Consider the following 21,956-nt stretch of genomic DNA (forward strand, 5'->3'; position numbering starts at 1 on the left):
CCAAGATGTAAGGGAGGTACATACAATTTTCTATTTGCTGAAGGCTGGAACATATTTAGCTATTCCACATGGAGATGAGAGTGACAATGTTGAACATAATATTCTCTTTGAACCTGAGGAGAGAGGCATGATACAAATAAACCAATGTGAAAATGTATGACAAACCAATCAACTTGAAAAAAGGAACAAGAGTGAGCATTTTATTGAGAGCAGCATGCAAGATATAAGGATAAACCATCCCAATTCTAGCAGGCAGAGAAAAAAAGGTACATTTTCTAGTTATACATGGAGAACGAAGCATGTGTTTACAATACTGGATTGATAGTGCAAGTTTACATCCACTCCCCAAATGAGTGGATGTCTCTTACCTTCCAACCAAGAAGATCTGCCAGGGCCACACAGCCATCATCACAGTTTCCCAGCCAGGCCACATCCCTGCAGCAGATCAAAACAACAACTGATAAACTGAGGGCGTAGGAGAGAGGACTGAGAAAATATTTGTGCAATTAATATACTGGAAGGTGGGCAGCATGGACTCTAGCCTTAGGCTAGAGTTAGTGCTTTCTGAAATTAATGTAAGGAAGCGTGCCAGCCTGGACATATGTATCACTAATCTCTGACAGGAGAATTTTATGGAATGTTTTATTGTTGTGCCGCTGAATACAAATGTGATGGTACACAGAAAGGGCAACCAAGCAAACCAATAAGCAACATGGGTATCAATGACAGTACAAATAAACAATGGGTCTAATAGATTACTCTTTTAAATGCAAAAATTCAATGTCTATATTTTAGATTTTTCAAAAATGATTTGCCTGTAAATTAAGACATCTGTGAATAAATTCATAATGTTGACAGGGTGCAAAAACACACCTTGTGCATGACCCACTAACCAGAATTAGCTTAATTGTTGCTTGTATAAATATTTCCTGTTCTGATGCTGGCCTGCCGTTTTTTGACATCATTTGATCAAATACGACAATAAGTAAAATAACACTGACATTTCTCGGAGTGATAATGCCTTAAGTTCAGTTCCTGGTCATCTCTCATATATTTAAAAAACAACTGGATAGTAACATGAAGTATTTGTATTTAAATAAATGCTCCTGGTAGTGTGGCCTGGAAGAACAGCCAGCACTTGTGCCTGAATAGAGTACCTGCCTACCTCAGTAGTATCCTACAGAATCCTTAAATTTACTGGGCATTTGAAGCTTTGTACTTGTACCTGCATGGCCATAGGTGGAAATTGAGGAATGTCATCAGGAACTCGCATGCTGGCTCCTTACAGGCTGCTCATGCTCCAAGTGTTCGATCCTGCAGGTGTGGTCCTGAAAGGGAGTGGCCCAGAAATGACATTAAAGGTACCCTGGAGGCAAGAATATGGGGACCTCTGACAGAACAGACAGCGAGTTGATTATGACCAGTGGGGACGTGTCAAGGACATAGGTAGGGTGAAAAGACACAGCAAAAAGTGGACACCACACTGCTTTAAAAATGGCAGTTGTGACAGACTAGTAAACTGGCAGAGTCAGATGGAGAGAAGCAGACTAAGAAGCGCATTTGATTGGGGTGGTGTCTAGTGCTGCGAGAGTCAGAGACACTAACGTGATGTGTGCTCCATAGGGAAAAACGCAGGCTGAGAGTAAAGCTTGGGAGTTTGATCCCATCTGAGGCATGGAATGAGGGCCCTTGACTAAGGGTGTTACACACTTAACAAGTGTGAGGGGCTGAGCAGATATGCAACAAGAGTAGTGGCAGTTGAGCAATCTACAGCAGCCATGAGGAAGATCTGTGCCAGACACTAACTAATAGACTCAGTAATAAAAGAAGCAGGGGTCCTTGTACTTGGGAATTTCAGGTTCTGGAGACTCCTGTTGTGACACTAAGATGACACTGGTTTCCAATAGGGATGGACCACCATGCAGTAACTGGGACCTGAGCAAGAGGGATGGGCACAGGAAGTTATCCAGTAGGCTGTCCTTGCTTTAAAAGTCCTCAAAGGCTTTGGAGAGGGCAACAAGGCTCTATCAACCTGAAAGATCCAAAGTTGTGGCGGCAAACAATTAGGGCATGCAAGAATTGAACAAGCTACCAATAACCCCTGCAGCTGTAGACTGGGAAGGCCCACACATGGAAGCAGATGCAAAATGCACGGCAAAGGAACTAGCCTGAAGCACAAAAACGTCTGGTGTATAGATTGAGCCAGCCACAAGGGACACTGAAACAAGCTGACTGGGTCCAAAACAACACGCTATTAAACTGAGGATCAAGACCAAGGAAACAATGGGGGTTTTACCCACCAGAGTAAAATGGGAAAATTTACTAAGGGAGAACCCTTGTTCCCGAAGCAGGAGGGCGCCAGGTGAGACCACCATGGAGATGATTTTACAAACCACTGATTCATTACGCAGCACTGTTGACCCCAAACTGAAGGTCCTGTGTCAGGACCTAACTTAAGAATGTCGTGGACAGAGTGACAGTGAAAGAGGGGACCTAGAAGACTCTGTCAAAACTCTACAAGAGAGAGTGGCTGAACTGGTGGCTGCAACAAGAAACCTTGCACAAAAAGTTAAAGATGCAGAGAGGGATTTGGCGTACTTAGTGAAACACCTATATGGAATTCCCAGAGGGTGTGGAGGGAGCACAGACGAACACCACCTGGAGAGGTTGCTCTGTGACATCACACCAACATAAAAGCTCTACACTTGCTTCGTGATAGAGCAAGTGCATCATATACTAAAAAACCCTACCCATCCCCACCGCCCCAGATGCCCCAGCCAGATCATTGATTGCCAGAATCTTCAACTACGGGGATAAAGCTGTAATCCCAAGGTGAGCACGATCCAAGAGTCTGTCTGATTTGAACTGAATCATGTTATGATCTTTTTGGACTATACACACCAGATCCAACAACAGAAGAAAAAGTTTGACATAATCAAACAAAAATGAATTGAAAATTCACTTACGATACCTGATCCCATATCCTGCAAAACAGAGTTTTTTTAAAATTCAAATCTTATTGTTTTGTATTGCCTGAAAGCAGCATTGGACTGATTGGAAGAAAGTAAGGCCATCAAACCTTGCCTGGACAGACCACAATATCATGGGTAGAAATCTTTATCAGCAAAAAAAATGCCCAAGAGAAGGATGGATATGCAACACGAAGCACAGCTCCTCAACCGCGAGCCCCACGGAACCTTTGAGGCATTGGTTAGGATGTCAGTCGCCTGACCAGAAGCAGATGTACACACAGCAGCTGATATCTGATAATAACCTCGCAGCAGGCAGCACTACAAGAACAGTGAACATAAATGAAGTATGGGGAGTCATATTTCTAGAATCGACTCAAGCAAATAAATGCAGATACAGAATAATAGAACATGCAGAGTCACTCACCATTACTACAGATGCTTAAACCGGCAGACGTCTTTAAAGACATCGCAAAGAGCATAATCTCCCATAAACCACCCCAATGTTTTGGGAGTGTAGCTGAGAGCAATTCTTCATGATGTGGCAAAGTTAATCAACAGATGCTTCACGTTAGGGAGTTTAGGGGAACGTTTTTTTTTAAATGTTATGTTGAGTAGAGAGTTCAGGGTTTTTTCCATAAAGACATCGAGGCTTGTGCCTAGGACTGCCCCAGTTTCCCAGGCTTAACAAACTGAGACATGACACAAAGGCCCTCTAATAGAGTGAGGACAGGGTTAAGGTGCTTTCATGGAATGTTAATGGTTTACTAAAAGAAATGAAGAGCTGGCTTGAAGAAGGCAAAGCAATATGGGACAGAAATCATCGTGCTCCTGGAACTCACCTGATGACTTATTAAGGGACATGGTTTTAGTTTGGTATTTCATGCAAAATTTTGCAGGAGCTCGAGAAGGCTAACCATCATGTTAAAGAAACAACTGCCCTTCAAAACAGACAGGGTACTTGGCATGACTGTGTAGGCAGATACATTCATATCAGTTTACAACCCCACATCACTCATGAAAGAATTTCTGAACACCATGGGTGCGATCCTCTCTGAAGCAGCCCCAGGCATCACAACCAAGGGGGTCAGATTTCAACATGGTTATTAATAAATTGCTAGTCAGCAGTAGCACACTGACGGCACAGCAGGATGGACCTAACCAACTTGCGGTGTTTGTGGAATCCATGGACACACCGATGTCCGGTGAGAAAGGTGCCCAGCCTCCATGGCCTTCACATTCTTCCCGGTAGCACCTAAATTCTTTTCCTGTTTAGATTATGTCGTCCTTCTCAAAGTTGACATGATCAGCAGTTGCATGCCCAACACACCTACTCGACACAACATTCAAAGGACGATTAAAGCACTAAGAACAGAGCACAGGCTTAATGAATTCCTGCCACTCCTCATGGTTGACATTAGGCAGGCATTCAGCATCCTAAACTGGAAGCATCTCATTGCAGTCACATGAAACTGAACCACAGGTTTGTCTAGTGTTAATCTACTGTACAAGGGGTCAAACGGCGAATGTGGGTAATGGGCCCTCTCACCGTACTTCTTGATTGGTAGAGGCATCTATCAGATGTCTTCCCACACCACTACGTTTTGTGCAGACCGTAGAGCCACTGGCTGAAAGCATCTGTGGATCTAGCGATATCTCAAGGTTTCAATGTGGAGCTGGTCTTGGAGAATGCATAATGCAATATGCAGACTACCATCGGACTGACTGTTTATTTATGAAATTCACTTGTTCACCTACTTAGGCATCGTGGAGCTATGAAACAGGTAAAAAAAAAAAGTAAGAGTTAACCGTTATGAAAGAACAACTACGAAAAAAGTGCATTTTTCAAGTGTCCCTGAAGGAAATGGAAGAATGAGTATTTTTCATATGAAAAGAAATACTGTTCCAGAGTTGAGTGTCAAGCTGTTTGACAGAACGACGACTTATAAGAGAACATTTGACATGTGGGATATCAAACAGCATCTGTGAGTTGGAGCACAACGTTTTCACAGGAGTGTTGGTAGTAGTGTTTAAGCAAGAGGGATTTTTCTATTGCATGAAAACATCCTGTGCATGAGACAGAGATCTTGAAAACAACCATCTGCTTAATCAAGAGCCAGTGGAGTTGAAAGCAAGCTTGAGTGGCAGCCACATTCGTGCAGTGCAAACATATTATACTGCAAAATTCAGAATCCTCTGAGGCTTTATTAGGATAAACTCTGGAAGAAAAAGGTAAAGGATGTTACAATAATCAAACTATGCTAAATTAACTGTGTATGAAGCTGACTGTGTACTGGAGAGCTTTTTTCCAGCGGCTTTAGTAGGTAGAAGTAGAGCCAGCATTAACATGGGTTAAGAAAGAGACTTTATGATACAGTAGAACTCCTAGAGTTTTAACTTTGATAGAAAGGGGACATTTTGCTATGTGGGAGGCCAGAGTTATGCAGGTGCTCAATGTTGTTTCCACCACACAAGATCTCTGACTTGCTTGTTGCATGACATCCACACTTGAACGTCCTGCAGGCATGCAGCAAGCCTGTCTGCAGAATAAGGAATGCAAAGGTCTAAGTGTATAATCAGCCGCGTGTTGTTAGCATTAGGAAGAGGAACTCAACCAAAAGAACGGATCAGCTAGAAAAGAGGTAAAGCATAATATTGAACAACATGGGGGAAAGCGAAAAACCCTGTCGCACACCATGGTTGACAACCCGAATGGTAGAGTAGTAAAAAGGAAGGGTGAGAGACAGAGTGCAACCTTAAAACGAGGGGGTAGGGGGGGAAATCGGGAGACTACTGCCCCCCTTGAAGGCAATTGCTGACAGTCAATTCAGAAGAATAGAATGGCCACGGTATCAAAGGAAGCAGAAAGATTGAGTAGAATCAGGGAGGAGGAGGTGCACTGATCCCAAATGAGTCCGAATTCATCAAGGGCAGTGCCTGTTTCACAGCCAAGGTGAAACCTCAGTTGGCAAGAGTCCATGCAGTTGTTGTCTTGTAGGTAATTATTCATACAAGTTCTCAGTACTTTTAGCAATGGCAAGCTACAAAACCACAGGCTTACAATTTTCTGTAACTGTATTGTCGAGGATGTCCCTTTTCAATAAGGGGTAAAACTACCTGCCTTCCGGTGAGGAAATACCACTCCAGATGGAAGAGATAAATTTGTGATAATGGTACTAGTGAGTCCTAGAGACTTTATGCATGACTGTAAGAAAACAGGTTGGGAATGGGTCATCAGGAGAGATGGACTTAATTAGTTTTGTCACAGTAGTTACTTCTGCCAGATCTGTGGGCCCACAGACCCAGGAATGTTATAAGATAATGGAGTGCCAAACTGTGTGGTGGTTAACAGGATCGGGCTACAGATTGCTTATGTTTAACAAACTTAATGGATTTTAGTGGTGACTAAACAAGTTCTTCAGAAACATTTTCTGACAGGAGAGTAGTAGGTGCACATCAGCAAACCAGGTAGCCCAGGCCTAAGATCAAAATGGGTCAGAATGAATTTAAGACACGAGTGGGACTGAACGTGAATTGGACCAAATTGATGGTCTTCTCAGGTCAGTGCCAAACAGAAGTATATTCTGAACAGCATGACCTGAGATCACCCTGTGGGGCTTTCAGAGTCTGGGGATGTGGGTACTCAAAACAGAATTGTTGGTATGGACGGTGTAAGAAATTGGATTATTATTTGGGGGATGGGGTGACTACCCACCTCAATGAATAATCACAATCCTTGTCTGGGTGAAACCTCAAAGTCATTTAATTAACTTGAGCTTAACCCCCTGGGAGCTGTGGCAAAGAGCAGACAGGATTGACTTAGGCAATATTTAAAGTATTTATGTAGTACCAAACCAGTAATAAAGTCGAAATGCATAAAATTAAAAATCTCAAACCAAATTAGAAAAACAGAGTAACTTTTAGAAAACAAAATTTAACCAAAATGACAAACATTCAATGATGGGAACCGGCGATATGAATTTTTAAAGTTTTAAGTAGGAACTGCGCAAAGAAGCATGAAGTGCTAATGGTTGTCAGTGGTCGGAGTACGCCACGTCTCAGAAGTAATTTGACACTGACTGCAATGGAGCACAGGTCTAGTACACCAACCAGGTTCATCCTGGTCAAAGATTTTACCTTCTGCCTTTAGGAGTCTCATCAACAAGTAAACCTAAAACCTGGGATAGTAAGAAAGGATGGTTCGATCCTCATTGTAAAGCATTAAAGAGCTAGTTGAGGACTTTGCACAAAAAAGGAAAAAGTAAGCAAAGGAAAATATATTGAGGAGAAAAATGTAAGTGTAAGGTCAAAGTATAAGCAAGTGATAAAAGTAAAAAAAGAAAGTTTATTATAATATAAATTGGAAGGAAATGACAGATGTAATGTAATAGGTATCCAATAATGTCATAAAATTCTGTAAGCTACTTTAAAATTGGAAGGGCAGTAAATACACTAAGACCAACTGTATAGTTTTGGAAGAAACATAGACCATCAGGAAGGAACTTATACAACTGTTATATTGTCCCCATACAAAAAGAGTATTTGTTGGATAGTGGACTATTTCAAAGCTTTGCTGAAAATACATTAGAAAGGTGATTAAAGTACTCTCAATATCTACAGCAGAGGGTTCAGATAACCTCCCTGCCATTATAATAAAATATATGCAAACTAGTGGGTTACATTTTTCTAACCAGTATTTAAAGCAATACCAGAACCTGAGACAATCCCAACGTGCTGGAAAGGGGCATTTATACACCCCATATATAAAAATGGTACCCACAAATACTAAGAATCATGGATTAATAATCCTGATGGATATAGGCGCAAAGGTTTATGCACAATTCTAATTACAAGGACTAAAGAATTGGTCAGAGGCAAACAAGCTAATTCCTACTAAACAGGGTTGTTTCACGGAACAACATTCAACAATGGACCACTGCTTCACGTTTGGTGAACCAATCGTGCAACAAGTCAACAGAGGTTAGAGGAAATCTCTTCTGTTGTTGCATCGACTTCCGAGCAGCATTTGACCTCGTGAAGAGATAGATAATTTGGGAGAGTTTAATGAGCTAGGAATACCAAGTGGCCTTCTAAGTATGCTTAGAGAATTACACAAAGGAAACTCAACAAGAATTGAATTGTCTGAAAACGGTATCGATAAGGATTGCAGTAGGGTCATGTAGTGGCCTCTAGGTGATTTACACTTTATTTAGCTTACCTTCTGACCCTGTCAAAAACGTCACTTTTTCTCCAAAGATGGGCGGCCTACATGTGCCTTGTCTCCTATATGCAGACAATTCAATAATAATAGATATGACGCAGATTTGTCTGAAGGGGAAAACCTGATGCCTTCCACATAAATGGCAAAGTGAAAAAATAACAGTGAATATGGAAAAGACAAAAATAATAGTATTTGGGTATAAGAATAATAACTTTAACTGGACACTGGGTAATCTCAAGGTGGAAGAAGTAGAATCCCTACTGATATCTAGATATGCATTTTTTCAGCAAATCTAAACTGGAAACTCCACTGTGACATGGTAAAGTGTGGTGCACTAAGTGAATTAAAAATGGCCTGCCAGTCTAAGAAAGCAACTAGATATTACTGGAGAACATCTTTCTATTGACTTTCCCTTTCTAATTTCTCGAATAAAATGCCCTAGAGCTGAAATACAGTTTTAAATTCAAGCAGCATCGAGAGAAAGGGATTTTAATTATTTAATAATGAAGCTGACGATAGCCCTGATCTGGGACTCATGGAGGAGTGATAAGAGCTTGCCCTACATTTTGTCCCTACCCAGCCCTGAAATGAGGCAAGCAATATTGAAATTCAAGATAGGGATAAACCTGTATTGTGCCATTCCAGAGATAGCAAGGAGGCTCAAAAGTAATGGGGGGATATGTGATAGTTGAACTGCAATGAAATGCTCCAGTCCCATATTTTATTACATTGTTTATATTTGTACAGAGAAAGCTATTTTTTCAAAACCAGTTTTAAAGATATATGGAGTGTATAATAGATTAAAATCAATGAAAAATGTTATTTTCAATGGGTTCTTTTAAGTGAGAATTGTATATTTGCTGTAGCTCTGTATTATTTAAATTTAAAGGAATATAATCTCAATACGAAAACTGGTTACTTACCTATATCTGTAGTTCTCCAGGATTGGTATCTTTCATAGATTCACATGCTTGAATCATCCCCGTCGTCGAGGTGGGAGTCCCACGTTAACCTTAAATATACATAGCAGTAAGTGTATTACACTAGTCCTCAATGGCCTATACAGACAGGCACTGTTAAAGCCTATCCATGTTCTTTTATAAAAAAAGAACCAAACCTGAACTACAACCAATCAGGGGACAGCACCCTCTAGAACACTCACTACAGAGGCTTTTTCCCTCAGATTTTCCAGTACGAGTGTGAAGTACATAGTCTTCGGAATAAGGGGAGCCTCTGATGGAAGGAGGGTGGGTTGCATGTGCATCTATGAAAGATACACTGGAGAACTACTGTTACAGGTAAGTTGCCAATTTTCTTCTCCAGTATTGGATATTTCATTGATTCACATATTTGAATTAGAGTAGCGAGCAGTAATATCATTTATTCTACCCATAACATCAATAGGAATGATGCTACATTTGGTTAATATTCGACAGCAATATACATATGTATTGAGAATGATAAGAACAATAAGAACAATAATAATAATAATATTAACCCCTTTGTTGCCAGACCTTTTCTCCCTCAGGTGCCAAGCCTTTTTTTTGTCTGTTTGGGGCAGTTCGCGCTTAGGCCCTCTTAACATTTTGTCCACATAAGCTACCCACGGCAAATTTGCGTCCTTTTTTTACCAACATCCTAGGGATTCTGGAGGTAACCAGACATCGTGGATTCCCCTGAAAGAGACTAAGAAATTAGCCAAAATATAGCAAAACTTCTGTTTTTCAAAAAAAAAAATGGGAACAAAGGGCTGCAGAAGAAGGCTTGTGTTTTTTTCCCAGAAAATGGCATCAACAAAGGGTTTGCGGTGCTAATATCACCATATTCCCAGCTTTCAGCCTCCTTCCAGTTAGTGACAGAAATGGGTGTGAAACCAATGCTGGATCCCAGAAAGCTAAACAATTCAGAAAAGTAGACAGAATTCAGAATTCAGCAAGGGGCAATTTGTGTAGATCCTACAAGGGTTTCCTACAGTAAATAACAGCTGAAATAAAGAAATATTTAAATTGAGGTGAAAAAAAACCAGCCATTTTTCTCCACGTTTTACTCAAACTTTTTCCTGCCATGTCAGATTTTTTAAAGCAATATACTGTTAAGTCTGTTGGACTCTTCTGGTTACGGGGATATATAGGGCTTGTAGGTTCATCAAGAACCCTAGGTACCCAGAGCCAATAAATGAGCTGCATCTTGCAATGGGTTTTCATTGTATAACTGGTATACAGCTATTCATTTGCTGAAATATAAAGAGTGAAAAATAGGTATCAAGAAAACCTTTGTATTTCAAAAATAGGCACAAGATAAGGTGTTGAGAAGCAGTGGTTATTTGCACATCTCTGAATTCCGGTGTGCCCATACTAGCATGCGAATTCCAGGGGATTTCTCAAATAGACATCTTTATTACCCGCTGTCTTACATTTGGAAGGCAAAAATGTAGAGAAAGACAAGGGGCAATAACACTTGTTTTGCTATTCTGTGTTCCCCCAAGTCTCCCGATAAAAATGGTACCTCACTTGCGTGGGTAGGCCTAATGCTCGCACCAGGAAATGCAACATGGACACATCACATTTTTACATTGAAATCTGACGTGTTTTTTTGCAAAGTGCTTAGCTGTAGATTTTGGCCTCTAGCTCAGCCCGCACCTGGGGAAACCAACTAAACCTGTGCATTTTTTAAAACTAGACACGTAGCGGAATCCAAGATAGGGTGACTTATTTGGCTCGCACCAGGTTCTGTTACCCAGAATCCTTTGCAAACCTCAAAATTTGGCCAAAAAAGACTTTTTCCTCACATTTCGGTGACAGAAAGTTCTGGAATTTGAGAGGAGCCACAAATTTCCTTCCACCCAGCGTTCCTCCAAGTCTCCTGATAAAAATGGTACCTCACTTGTGTGGATAGGCCTAGCACCCGTGACAGGAAATGCCCCAAAAACACAACATGGACACATCACATTTTTACATTGAAATTTGATGTGTTTTTTGCAAAGTGCCTAGCTGTGGATTTTGGTCTCTAGCTTAGCCGGTAACTAGGGAAACCTACCAAACCTGCGCATTTTTGAAAACTAGACACCTAGGGGAATCCAAGATGGGGTGACTTGTGGGGCTCTCACTAGGTTCTGTTACCCAGAATCCTTTGCAAACCTCGAAATTTGGCCAAAAAAACACTTTTTCCTTACATTTCAGTGACAGAAAGTTCTGGAATCTGAGAGGAGCCAAAAATGTCCTTCCACCCAGCCTCCCCCCCAAGTCTCCCAATAAAAATGGTACCTCACTTGTGGGGGTAGGCCTAGTGCCCACGAAAAGAAATGCCCCAAAACACTATCTGGACACATCAAAATTAGCAAATACAAACCTACCTGTTTTTGCAGGGGTGTGTGTGTGTGGGGGGGGGGGGGGGAGCACCTGCGTTTCTGGTCCTGGGCTCAGCAGCCATTTAGGGAAACCCACCAAACCCAGACATTTCTGAAAATTACACACCTGAGGGAGTCTAGGGAGGTGTGACTTGCGTGGATCCCCCAATGTTTTCTTACCCAGAATCCTCAGCAAACCTCAAATTTAGCTAAAAAAACATTTTTCCCACATTTCTGTGTGGGATCACCGCACCAGGACAAATTTCCTACCACCCAACGTTCCCCTCAGTCTCCAGGTAAAAATTATACCTCACTTGTGGAAGTGGGCCAAGTGACTGTGGCAGGGAATAGCCAAAAACATGTCAAAATTGAGGGGGAACCAAAGTGGGTCCAAAAGGGCAGTTTGAAAAAAAAATCATTTTTAGGCTGACAAGTGCAGCAGAATTTTTATCGGTATAGATGAGACAATGCTGGGTGGTAGGAATTTTGTGGATTCCTGCAGATTCCAGAAGGTTCCATCACAGAAATGTGTGATTTCCAGCAAAGTTAGATGTTTGCAGGGCATAGTGGGTAAGCAAATGTTGCAGGGTGCACGTGAAACACATCACCCTGGAATCAACCAGATGTGTCTAAGTCTTGTGGATTTTTCTACATGGCAGTGTCCCAAAGTCAAAGGGCAGCCCTCACCATTCCAAGTGGAACAATTTTGAGAGTTACCAAGCTCTCATGGCCCAAATGTAAAACCAAAACCCCAAATAATCAAATGTCCTCTTGCTTGCCGTGGGATAAAATGTTTTAGTGTGCGGGGGGGAAGAGCTGAAAGACTGTTACCCCTTCAGTTGGGGTGGGGCATAACCAGGCCCATACTGGTTGGGAGCCACCACCCCTCTATTTTTTTAATTTTTTTATTCCCTGGCATCTAGTAGACTTTCTGCCCCCCGTCGTGTGGATCGGGGGTAATTGCCTCAATGCTGCAGCCAAGGACGTAACCGTTACATCCTTGGCTGCCAAAGGGTTAACAACAATAACATTAGACAAATATAGATCACATGCCTTTCAGGTGGAAGGTGGGGTAACCAGAGAGGCTCACCTTAATGGAATAGATGTCTTAGAACTGCTTGCCAAACAGCTGTATCCATTTTGGTTTGTCTCATCCAGGCAGTAGTGCTTCGTAAATATATATTGGCTGGACCATGTTGCTGCCCTGCAAATGTGTTGCGGGGGTACTCCTGTGAAGAGAGCTGCTGATGTGGCTACCGCTCTGGTAGAGTGGGCTTTAACCTTACTGTGCAGCGATTTACCTGCCTGGGCATGACAACATTGTATAGCTAATCCGATCCACCGGGCAATGGTGTGCTTAGATATCACAGAGCCTGTTCTTATAACTCCATATGCTACGAATAGCTGGTCTGATTTTCGAATGCTCTGTGTTTTTTTAAGATAAAACCTTAAACATCTCCTTACCTCTAGCGAATGCAGCGATTTCTCCGCAAGCGTCTGTGGGTTAGGAAAAAAAAATTCTTAAAACCACTGGCTCATTTAGATAGAAGTTTGATGGTACTTTTGGTGTATACTTAGGGTTTGTTTGAAGCATAACACCATTTGGAGTAAACTGAAGAAAAGGTTCCTTGACAGTGAAGGCTTGTATGTCACTCACTCTTTTTGCTGAAGTGAGAGCTATGGATTGGTTCGAAAGGAGGCTTCATGAGTTGTCCTAACACCATGTTTAAAGACCATAACGGTGGAGGTTTACGCGGCGGTGGAAATACTCTAAAAAGGCCCTTGAGAAATTGTTTTACAGTCCTGGCAGAATATAGTGAGGAGGTGTGCTGAGACCGGCGGAATCTTGAAATTGCCGCCACATGTACCCGTATTGAGAATAAGAACGTCCAGATTTTACTAAATGTAATAAATAAAGAAGTATTTGTTCTGGGGTGACGACATAGGATGGACTCCTTCCATAACACACCACAAACAGAAACTGTTCCATTTGAGTTTATAGGTCTTATTGGTGGTGTCCGCTCTGGCAAATATTTCTCTATATTCCGATGAAATGTTCAAGGTGGAGTATTCATTGAATTCGGAAGCGAGGCCGATAAGTGTAGAGATGAAGGATCTGGATGCCTGACTTGGCCCTGGTGCATCGTCAGTAGGGCTGATGTCTGTCTGAGTAGAACATGGGGTTGTTCCGAATACAGAAGGAGTTCCGTGAACCAGACCTGTCTGGGTCACCTGGGTGCCATTAGGAGGAGACGGCATCCCTCTGCTTTCATTTTGCTAATCACTCTGGGGATGAGCGGAATCGGGGGAAAAGCGTAGGCATAGATTCCTGACCATCTCATCAAAAAAGCATTTCCCCACGACCCTTTCTGGGGATGCTAGCTTGCGTAATCTGGACATTTCTTGTTCTTGTATGTGGCAAAAAGATCCAGATTCGGCTTGCCACACTTCTAGAAAAGTTGGTTGAGAACTTGTTGGTTGAGTTCCCACTCGTGATACGGGATGAATGTCCTGCTCAAAGAGTCAGCTAGGAGGTTGGCTTGTCCTGGCAGGTATTCTGCTTTCACAGAAATTTTATTTTCTATGGCCCATTCCCATATGCTGTGAACTTGACGTGAAAGCTCCAAGGATTTTTGAGTTTCACATTTTTAGTAAGAAAGCCTTCAGTGCTAGATCTGTTGCTTTCAGCTCCAGTTGGATTATGTGAAGCTGTTTGTCCTTTTGTGTCCAGTTGCCACTTAGCTGTAGATTTCGAAGGTGGGCGCCCCAACCTTCGAGCGACGCATCTGTCGTTATTATATATTCCGGCACTTGTTGAAGATAAGAAAGGCCCTTGGATAAGTTTGACTGTTTTCCCCACCAAGACGTGGCAGTTTTAATTTCTGATGTGATCTGAATTAGATCGTCGTAGGACCCATTTACTTGGAGCCACTGAGTGTCTAGTTGCTCCTGTAGAAGTTGCATCTGTAGTTGGCAATTAGGGATCATTTGAATACATGAAGAAATCATTACCATGAATGATTTGTAATTCCGAAATGAAACTAACTTTTTTGTTGATAGCTTTTGAGCCTTTTTGGAAATCTTTTGCTGTCTCTCTTGAAATGGAAATGCCTTGCTTTGGGTAGTATCCAGTATCGCTTCTAGGAAATTCAGCTGCTTTGTGGGATGGAAGTGTGATTTGCGATAGTTGATGGTAAGGCCTAGCGTTTTGAACAACTGGAGGCAAGTGGATGGGTGCTGTACCAACTGAGTTCTTGTGGATGCCTTTATGAGCCAGTCGTCCAAATATGGAAAGACTTGTATCCCCAGCTGATGTAGGTGGGCCGCTACTGGGGCCAGCACTTTGGTAAAAAAATTCTGGGGGGCGATTTTAATCCGCATGGAAGGACTTGAAACTGTAGATGCATACTAGCTACCTTGAACCTGAGAAATTTCCGATGGTTTTGATGTATTGGGATATGGAAATACACATCCCGGGGGTCTAGAGATGTCATGTGATCTCCTGTGTTCAAGAGGCGTAGAATGTCCTGAAGCGTTACCATATGAAATGTTTTTTTTTTTTCAGGAACTTGTTTGAGGCCCTCAAATCCAGTATGGGACGCCATCCCCCGAAGGCTTTTTTACACACAAAAAAAAGCGGGAATAGAATCCAGGTTCCTGTGCAGAATTGGAACAACTTCTATTGCCCCTTTGCGTATCATTGAATATACTTCTTTGAGGAGCTGTTTTAACCATGGAGGTGGTGGTCCTGATGAAGGGCTATTTGGAGGCTTCCGAATGAAGTCTAGAGTATGCCTCCTAGATGCTATATCTAGTACCCACTTGTCTGATGTTATCCTTGACCACTGAAGGATGTGGTAAGTGATGTGGCCTCTAATCTTTGATACACAGGTGAGGCTGGTAGCTGGTATGAATATGTGGTCATTGTTTTCTGCCTGTGTCTCTGCCACGGGCAGCGGCTCTTCCCCTTGTGGGGTGTCTATAGGCAGTTGTAGGGGGTAATCTGTATTGCTCCTGCTGCTGTCAGTACTGCTGTCGAAAACCTGTTTGGGCAGTTTGGTATTGTTTTCTATATGATTGGAAACCTCCACGAAAGGAGTAACTTTCCCTGCTTCTAGACCCTCGAAATGGCTGTCTTCTGTACTACAACGTATTTAGGGATTTGGCCATGTCTGTGTCCGCCTTTATAGATTGTAACATCTCATTCACATGCTTGCTGAAGAGGCATTCCCCATCATCTGGTGGTGATGGCGTAGGAATCTGGTATTCGTCCCACTCACTAGGAGTGGTTTTAGGTATTTCTCCCTCTTCCCTTTCTTCATCTGTGGGCTAAGGGTCATCCTGAGGTGGCTGTACGGAAAGGGTGTTCATATCCGGTCTGAGCAGTGTCCCTGGATGCCTAGGGATAGGGGTTCGCAATCCTGTCTGTAGGCCATACTGCTGTGTGGTCGGAGTTTCTGGTACTGAGGGTGGAAATCATCTGTAGTAGTCATGCAACACGTTTTGGAGATCGGTCCCTAATGACCTTGGCATAGGGACAGAGGTGTCTGTATCACCATATGTGGAATATGACGATCTGGTTGGACTTTTGCTGAATAATAGTTGTCCTGATATTGATCATCCTCATCATAATCCAGGTCCTGACATTTGACGTTAAGTTGTGACGGACTGTTGGCCACTCCAAGCATTCTGCCATCTTGAGAATATCTGTTGTTTTTGTCATCGGTTAGGTGTTGAGGAGGATACAGTAACACCTTACTTGGGGAGGTATGCACTGGTAGGATTGGAGATGCTTTCTTTCCTGCAGTTATCAATGACAGAGGGAGAAACTGACATTCCTGTAATGGTCATCTTCGGATCGGTCGTCAATGCTTCTCTCGTCGATATGTGTGTCCGTCGTCGACGGTTGTATCGTCGACGAGCCTATTGTCATTGACGGTTCCGTCGTGGATGGTTGCGTAGTTGATGGGTTCCTCTGAACTGTCTTTGATTTGTGTCTTGTCGACGGGTCTGATGTCGACGCAGTGTTAGGTGGTTTGTCTCTCATTGACGATTTCCTCGTCAACGTGTGTGCAGCTCATGGTTGAATAGCCATCGATGGTGCCCTTTTGTAGATTTTAGCTGTTATGATCGTTGTTGACAGTAGTGGTGACGACGTGACTATCAGAGGTGACACTGCTGTGGTGAACGTCGATGTGATCGTCGTCGGCGTTACTGTAGATGTGGTCGTTGACAGTTTTGTCATTGACAAGCCTTTTTTGTCAGAGTCTGAAGAGTATTTTTTCGTTTTTCTCATCGGTGGCAAAGACAGTGAAGCACGTTTTGGAGGTGCTTTTTTCCCCAAAGGTGTTGTAGGTTCTAAGTGAACCTTTTTTAAGGCTTTTGACTGGGATTCTCACGATGATGAGGCATAGCTTTCTTGGCCTTTTTGTTTTTCTAAAGAAAGGTGTTTAGATTGCTTAAAAACTTTCTTTGGAGGTTCTGTAGAAAGTCTTTCTTTACCTTTAGGCCTTTTAGGGATTGAGAAGTCTGTGAGGAGGCCTCACTCTCCTCAGAAGAATGGTATTCCATAGCCTTCTGTTTTCATAGCCATAACAAAAGTCTACCCTCTCTGTCTTTTAGGGTTTTATGACTGAAGGTGCGACAAATCTTGCAATCATTCACCTTATGGTCTGGATGTAGGCAGTAGATGCACTTCTTGTGGGGGTCATCAACATGAAATCTTTTTCTCCCAGAATTGTCACAATTTCTGAAAAGTCCTTTCTTAGTTTGTTGGTACATCCTGTCCACTGGAAATCCAAGAAATCTGAAAGAAATGTTCCTGTCTTAATAGCTGCAGAAAAGAAGCTGAGCTGAGGGAGACTCCCTTCACATGACGTGCAGTAGAAAATCTGAGGGAAACAGCCTCTGTTGGGAGTGTTCTAGAGGGTGCTGCTGCCTGATTGTTTGTAGTTCAGGTTTGGTTCTTTTTTTCATAAAAGAACATGGATCGTCTATAACAGTGCCTGTATAGGCCATTGAGGCCTAGTGTAATACACTTACTGCTATGTATATTTAAGGTCACCGTGGGACTCCCACCACAATGACGGGGATGAATCAAGCATGTGAATCTATGAAAGATCCAATACTGGAGAAACATATATTTGAACTTGGCTTTAGTCCTCTATGTCTCAAATCACTACAGAGGTGGCCACCAAGCCATCAGGGGAAGCATTCAGAGACACACAGGGTGTCAGGTAGAGGCAAACAGCAGGGTCCAGTCCAGATCTAGTCCAGACCAGTTGCCGCAGGTTAGCTGGGCAATTGAAGGAAAGGCCTGCATCTCTGTAGCTTGAACAGGGGGTCTGCCGTATGGCCCTTGAAAACCACTTCTTTGTCTGGGGTACAGGAAGAAGCAGATCCAGACCTCCAGGGCTTCTTTGAGGTCAAAGATAGCAGGCCCATTCCTCTTCTTTCCTCCTCAGGCCCACAAAGTGTTCTACGTGGGTGCCTGGAGGTGCCACATTTATGCCTGACACAAGCTAGTGGGTGGGAATGACTCCTGGGCACATGCTAACCAATTTGCTAAAAGTTTGCCAGGCCAACATACCCATATAAACTCTAGTCTCTGAGGGCTGAGGGTGTGCCTGGGAAGTGTACTATGGTAATCCTTGTGTTCTCTCACATCTAAGATCAACATCCAGTTTGGGACAGCCGCTTTACCCCCAATAAACCCAAAGACAGAAGTCTGGTAGGAGAAAAGTAAGGTTTTCCAGCAGCCAAACTGTGGATACACAAGAATTGTTTTGGCATCCCGTTCCATTCCTTTCAAGTGCACGTCCACCCCAGTGTTATACATAAAACCCAGTGGAAGAAGTCTGATAGGATAAAGCAGGGTTCATCAGCAAACAGGCAGTGGATATGCAAAAATTGTCTTGCTATCCTGTTCTCTGCCTTAGAAAACAGGATGCTCACAGTCCCTACCCTGCATATTCTGTGAGGTTTAGAAGAGTCATCTCAGCCTACTCAGGTCTGCCTTTTGCTTGGTAATACCATTCTCGGATAAGATTGAGAGCAAATGCAAATTAGCCTCTAGGTATTTCAGCAAAGGAAAGGGTAGCTTTCTAAAAGTTACTTTTCATGAATGTTTATTAAAAATCTGACTTCACCATTGTATTGAATTGAAAAGATGTTCCATAGCCACCAGCATGTACATTGGTGGGCATTCCTCAATGACTCACAACCCAGCAACTAACAGACTGACTAATTTCGGCAAGAGTAGGAGAACATGCATATCCACTAAAAAAATGGGGAGTAAACACCCCCATAGTTGATAGGATTGCAGAGGCAGGGGTTCTCCAGAGGAAACAATATTTTCCGTTTGGAGACAAAAATTTACAGTGCTAATGCACATTTCTTTGCAGTTGACCATGTTCCAATTTCTGAATGCACAATTATACATGCATCTGCAAATCTCCTGCAATCGGAGATTTCTATGGCAACTCCTTCAATCCTCTTACAATTCCAAAAATGTGATATTTACTTAAACTTTTTTGGGGAAACATTTATGGATTTGGCACAATACTGTGTGGACAACCTTTGTGGATTTGGCACAATACTGTGTCATAGAGTATAGCCTCTGTAGAAGACAATATTTGCACTTCAGCCTATGAAAGGTGTTAAAATGCAAAATCATTTTGTTGGCAGGTTCTGCTGTGGTCCGTGCCAAAGGGTCCTAAGGCCAAGAAGCTGTAAGGAAAGGTCAAGGTGACATCTGAGAGCTTAGAGTGCTGCTCTTAGCACCCTAACTGAATCTTGTCAACACTGTACACTTCTTCTATCCAATATCCCCAAGTACTGTCAGTTCCCTGCCCAAATGTACATCAGCTCTGCTCTTCATTGTTGTCTGCTTCCTGTCTTACTCATGTGAGTTCCCTACCAGACTCACATTACAAATCTACCCACGTATGTCAACACATTATCCCATTTTAGCCAGCAAACTATCCCAGTAGTCAGCAGTTTGTTTCATGCCCATCACCTCTCTGCTATCACCTTTAAATTTCACTCAGCCTCCTTCTAAACTGCAATCAGACCACCTTCAGTCTTGTGCAAGCTCTTTAATCCACTCTCTTTATACTGCTACCTCATACTCGTTATCTCCCTACCACATTCAAACAGCCTTGCTATTAGTTCCCTACCTGCCTGACAGGCACTTGCACCCCTGCTGTCAGTATCCCACTGTCCAGCATGTTACACCTTTGTGTAATCTTTACCCATTTCCTGTTTGATTTTTCTCCAGATTCTGGTCATCTCTCCACTCATCACTCTCACTCTCCACATGGTCCTCTCTTTCTAACTGAACCAGAGTAATTACACCTCTTCCTGTGGCCCAGATAGCACCTTAACCCTTCATGTTTGTACATGTTCGACTTACCTGTATGCCTTGTCAGAATCAAAGTCCATTCCACCACCAAAGCCGAGCATCCCCAAAAAGGATTCACCCTTGGGAAAAGAAAAGATAGCAGTAAGATGCCTTGGGTCAATAATTTAATACTGCAGCAAAAAGGAAGGGGCGCAAGGAGGGATTAGATCTCTTACAGGAGTTTGACCTTTTTGTAATGGTTGCAAATGAAATACTAACAGACAATCTGCTGTCTCATAGACTTGGCAGTACAATTGGCAGAACAGATGCTTTCGAGGGAATAATTTGACATCGGCCTCTAATCCACTCCTTAAGAAACATACTGGGAACCCTCCATTCCTTAGTTTATCTACTTTGAAGCAGAGGGCTGTAAGGTGATGAAAGGGGAAATCAAAGGTTTCACTCTCAGGCCTTTCCAGATTCCCCTCTTATGTTTGCAATTTTCCAGTGCTTCAAGACATTGCTGCTGCATAAGCTTACAGCCTTTCTGTGCAATGCTGAGCTACTATTTGGGGCGATTAAGAACTGGAAGGCTGCATTCACTTACTTCTCCTGTCTTCTCTTTGTTGATAAGAAGCCGGGGGGTGTCTGTAGGAACTCTGTAAGGAAAGATAGGAGTTTAACTAATTAGAATAAGACAGGTAAATTTGTAGCAGCGAATAACTCGCCAGGCCTTAGCAGCTGTAAAATCCTACACAAGGGACACTCAAAGGGGGATAAGAATTATATGGACAATATATCAAAAACATCAGTTAAGAGGATATTACAGTTATGATCTAAAATTAAAAGCTTACTGAAATTCGGCAGCTATGGTTCATTTCCATCAAAGAACTGTCTACTATCTTGCACATGACCTCCTGAGTTACAATAACATCACTGATGCCATCATTGGTCTTTTATATAGGGCACGCCCTGTGCCTAGATCGTCTTTTGAAAGGCATTTTGCTATCCCCGTTACCATCTACATAGATGGTCAGTGGATATATAGTGCATGGACTATAACCAGGCTTGGCCTTTGGCCATGCCCTGTGTGTGTTATATACAGAGGCACAAGAAACAGAGGACATGACATGACATGAGTTGGCGAAGATCCGATTTGTGATTTCATCATCTATCGTAAGTTTTTTTTAAAGGAACGGTCTACAATTTTTTAGGTCTTGCCTACAGAAAGCTTTTAGCTGACTGTTGTCACAGACCAGGTGTGGACAGTACCAATATATCCATGGGACTTTGGGTCAGCCCTTGCATGCCAGTCTGTTGCTTCCCACACAGGTATTATTATTATTTTTTCTATCCTCCACTCCAGCTCTACAACAGACCTGCAGCCCTCTCCAGCTTATCCGATGCTGCCCTGACCCTCCCCCAGGGTGTTCTTTAAAAACACTTTCTTTTTTTATGTTTTGGAGGGACCAGCAGCTGCAGTTGCCTACTGGGCTGCTCATTTGACACCCTGGAATGATAAATTAAAAGTAAAAAAAAAAACACCCCTGCACAAGCATAGTAAAGCGAACATACATATATGTTGTTATACTGTGGCAGTTTTTTATATTTTTGCAAATGCAGTTCTGCATTAGCTAAAGAAATATTTTAACCACTCCCATCACTTTCATTCCTTCCTGGGCTTGCCTTTCAAAAATCCCTTGATGCCACTGATAAGTGCTTTACTTTTGTCCTACCTTGAGACTGTTTTGTCACACCTTGCAGACTCCGCCCGGTTGCCAATATACTTCAGCGTGGGTGAACTATTTTTTTTCTTTTGTCTCTCCCCTTCGTGCTGCATGGAGCCCATGACGCTCGCAGCACGAACAGGCACTACAGCATGAACTCGACTGGCTGTATTGAAGCGCTGGTCACAGTTACCTAATCAGAGTAATTTATTGTGGCTCTCCCCTCAAAACACTTGAAATTGGTAAATGCTTTCCATAAAACAGAAATCCTCAAAGCGAAATCGACTCTTTCGGCACAGCGGGAGAGCCAATACTACAATATTCACTGCACTCGGGAAACTCGCCACATAAT

The 21,956-nt window shown here is 42.6% G+C and overlaps 1 protein-coding gene and 1 long non-coding RNA gene across 2 annotated transcripts in view; one reads left to right on the forward strand and one right to left on the reverse strand.

Moving 5' to 3' along the window:
* The window catches only part of LOC138259282 (uncharacterized), a 228,093-nt gene that overhangs the window by 164,913 nt on the left and 41,224 nt on the right, over positions 1-21,956 (forward strand). The window lies entirely within an intron of this gene.
* The window catches only part of SIRT2 (sirtuin 2), a 176,042-nt gene that overhangs the window by 8,194 nt on the left and 145,892 nt on the right, over positions 1-21,956 (reverse strand). The window contains exons 13-15 of the mRNA XM_069206900.1: positions 20,485-20,536; positions 19,950-20,017; positions 369-435 (exon numbers count right to left, since the gene is read on the reverse strand). Coding sequence (XP_069063001.1) covers positions 369-435; positions 19,950-20,017; positions 20,485-20,536 — 187 coding nt within the window. The remainder of the gene's footprint in view (positions 1-368; positions 436-19,949; positions 20,018-20,484; positions 20,537-21,956) is intronic.

The sequence above is a fragment of the Pleurodeles waltl genome, chromosome 9 (genome assembly GCF_031143425.1).
Source record: "Pleurodeles waltl isolate 20211129_DDA chromosome 9, aPleWal1.hap1.20221129, whole genome shotgun sequence".
NCBI lineage: Eukaryota > Metazoa > Chordata > Amphibia > Caudata > Salamandridae > Pleurodeles > Pleurodeles waltl.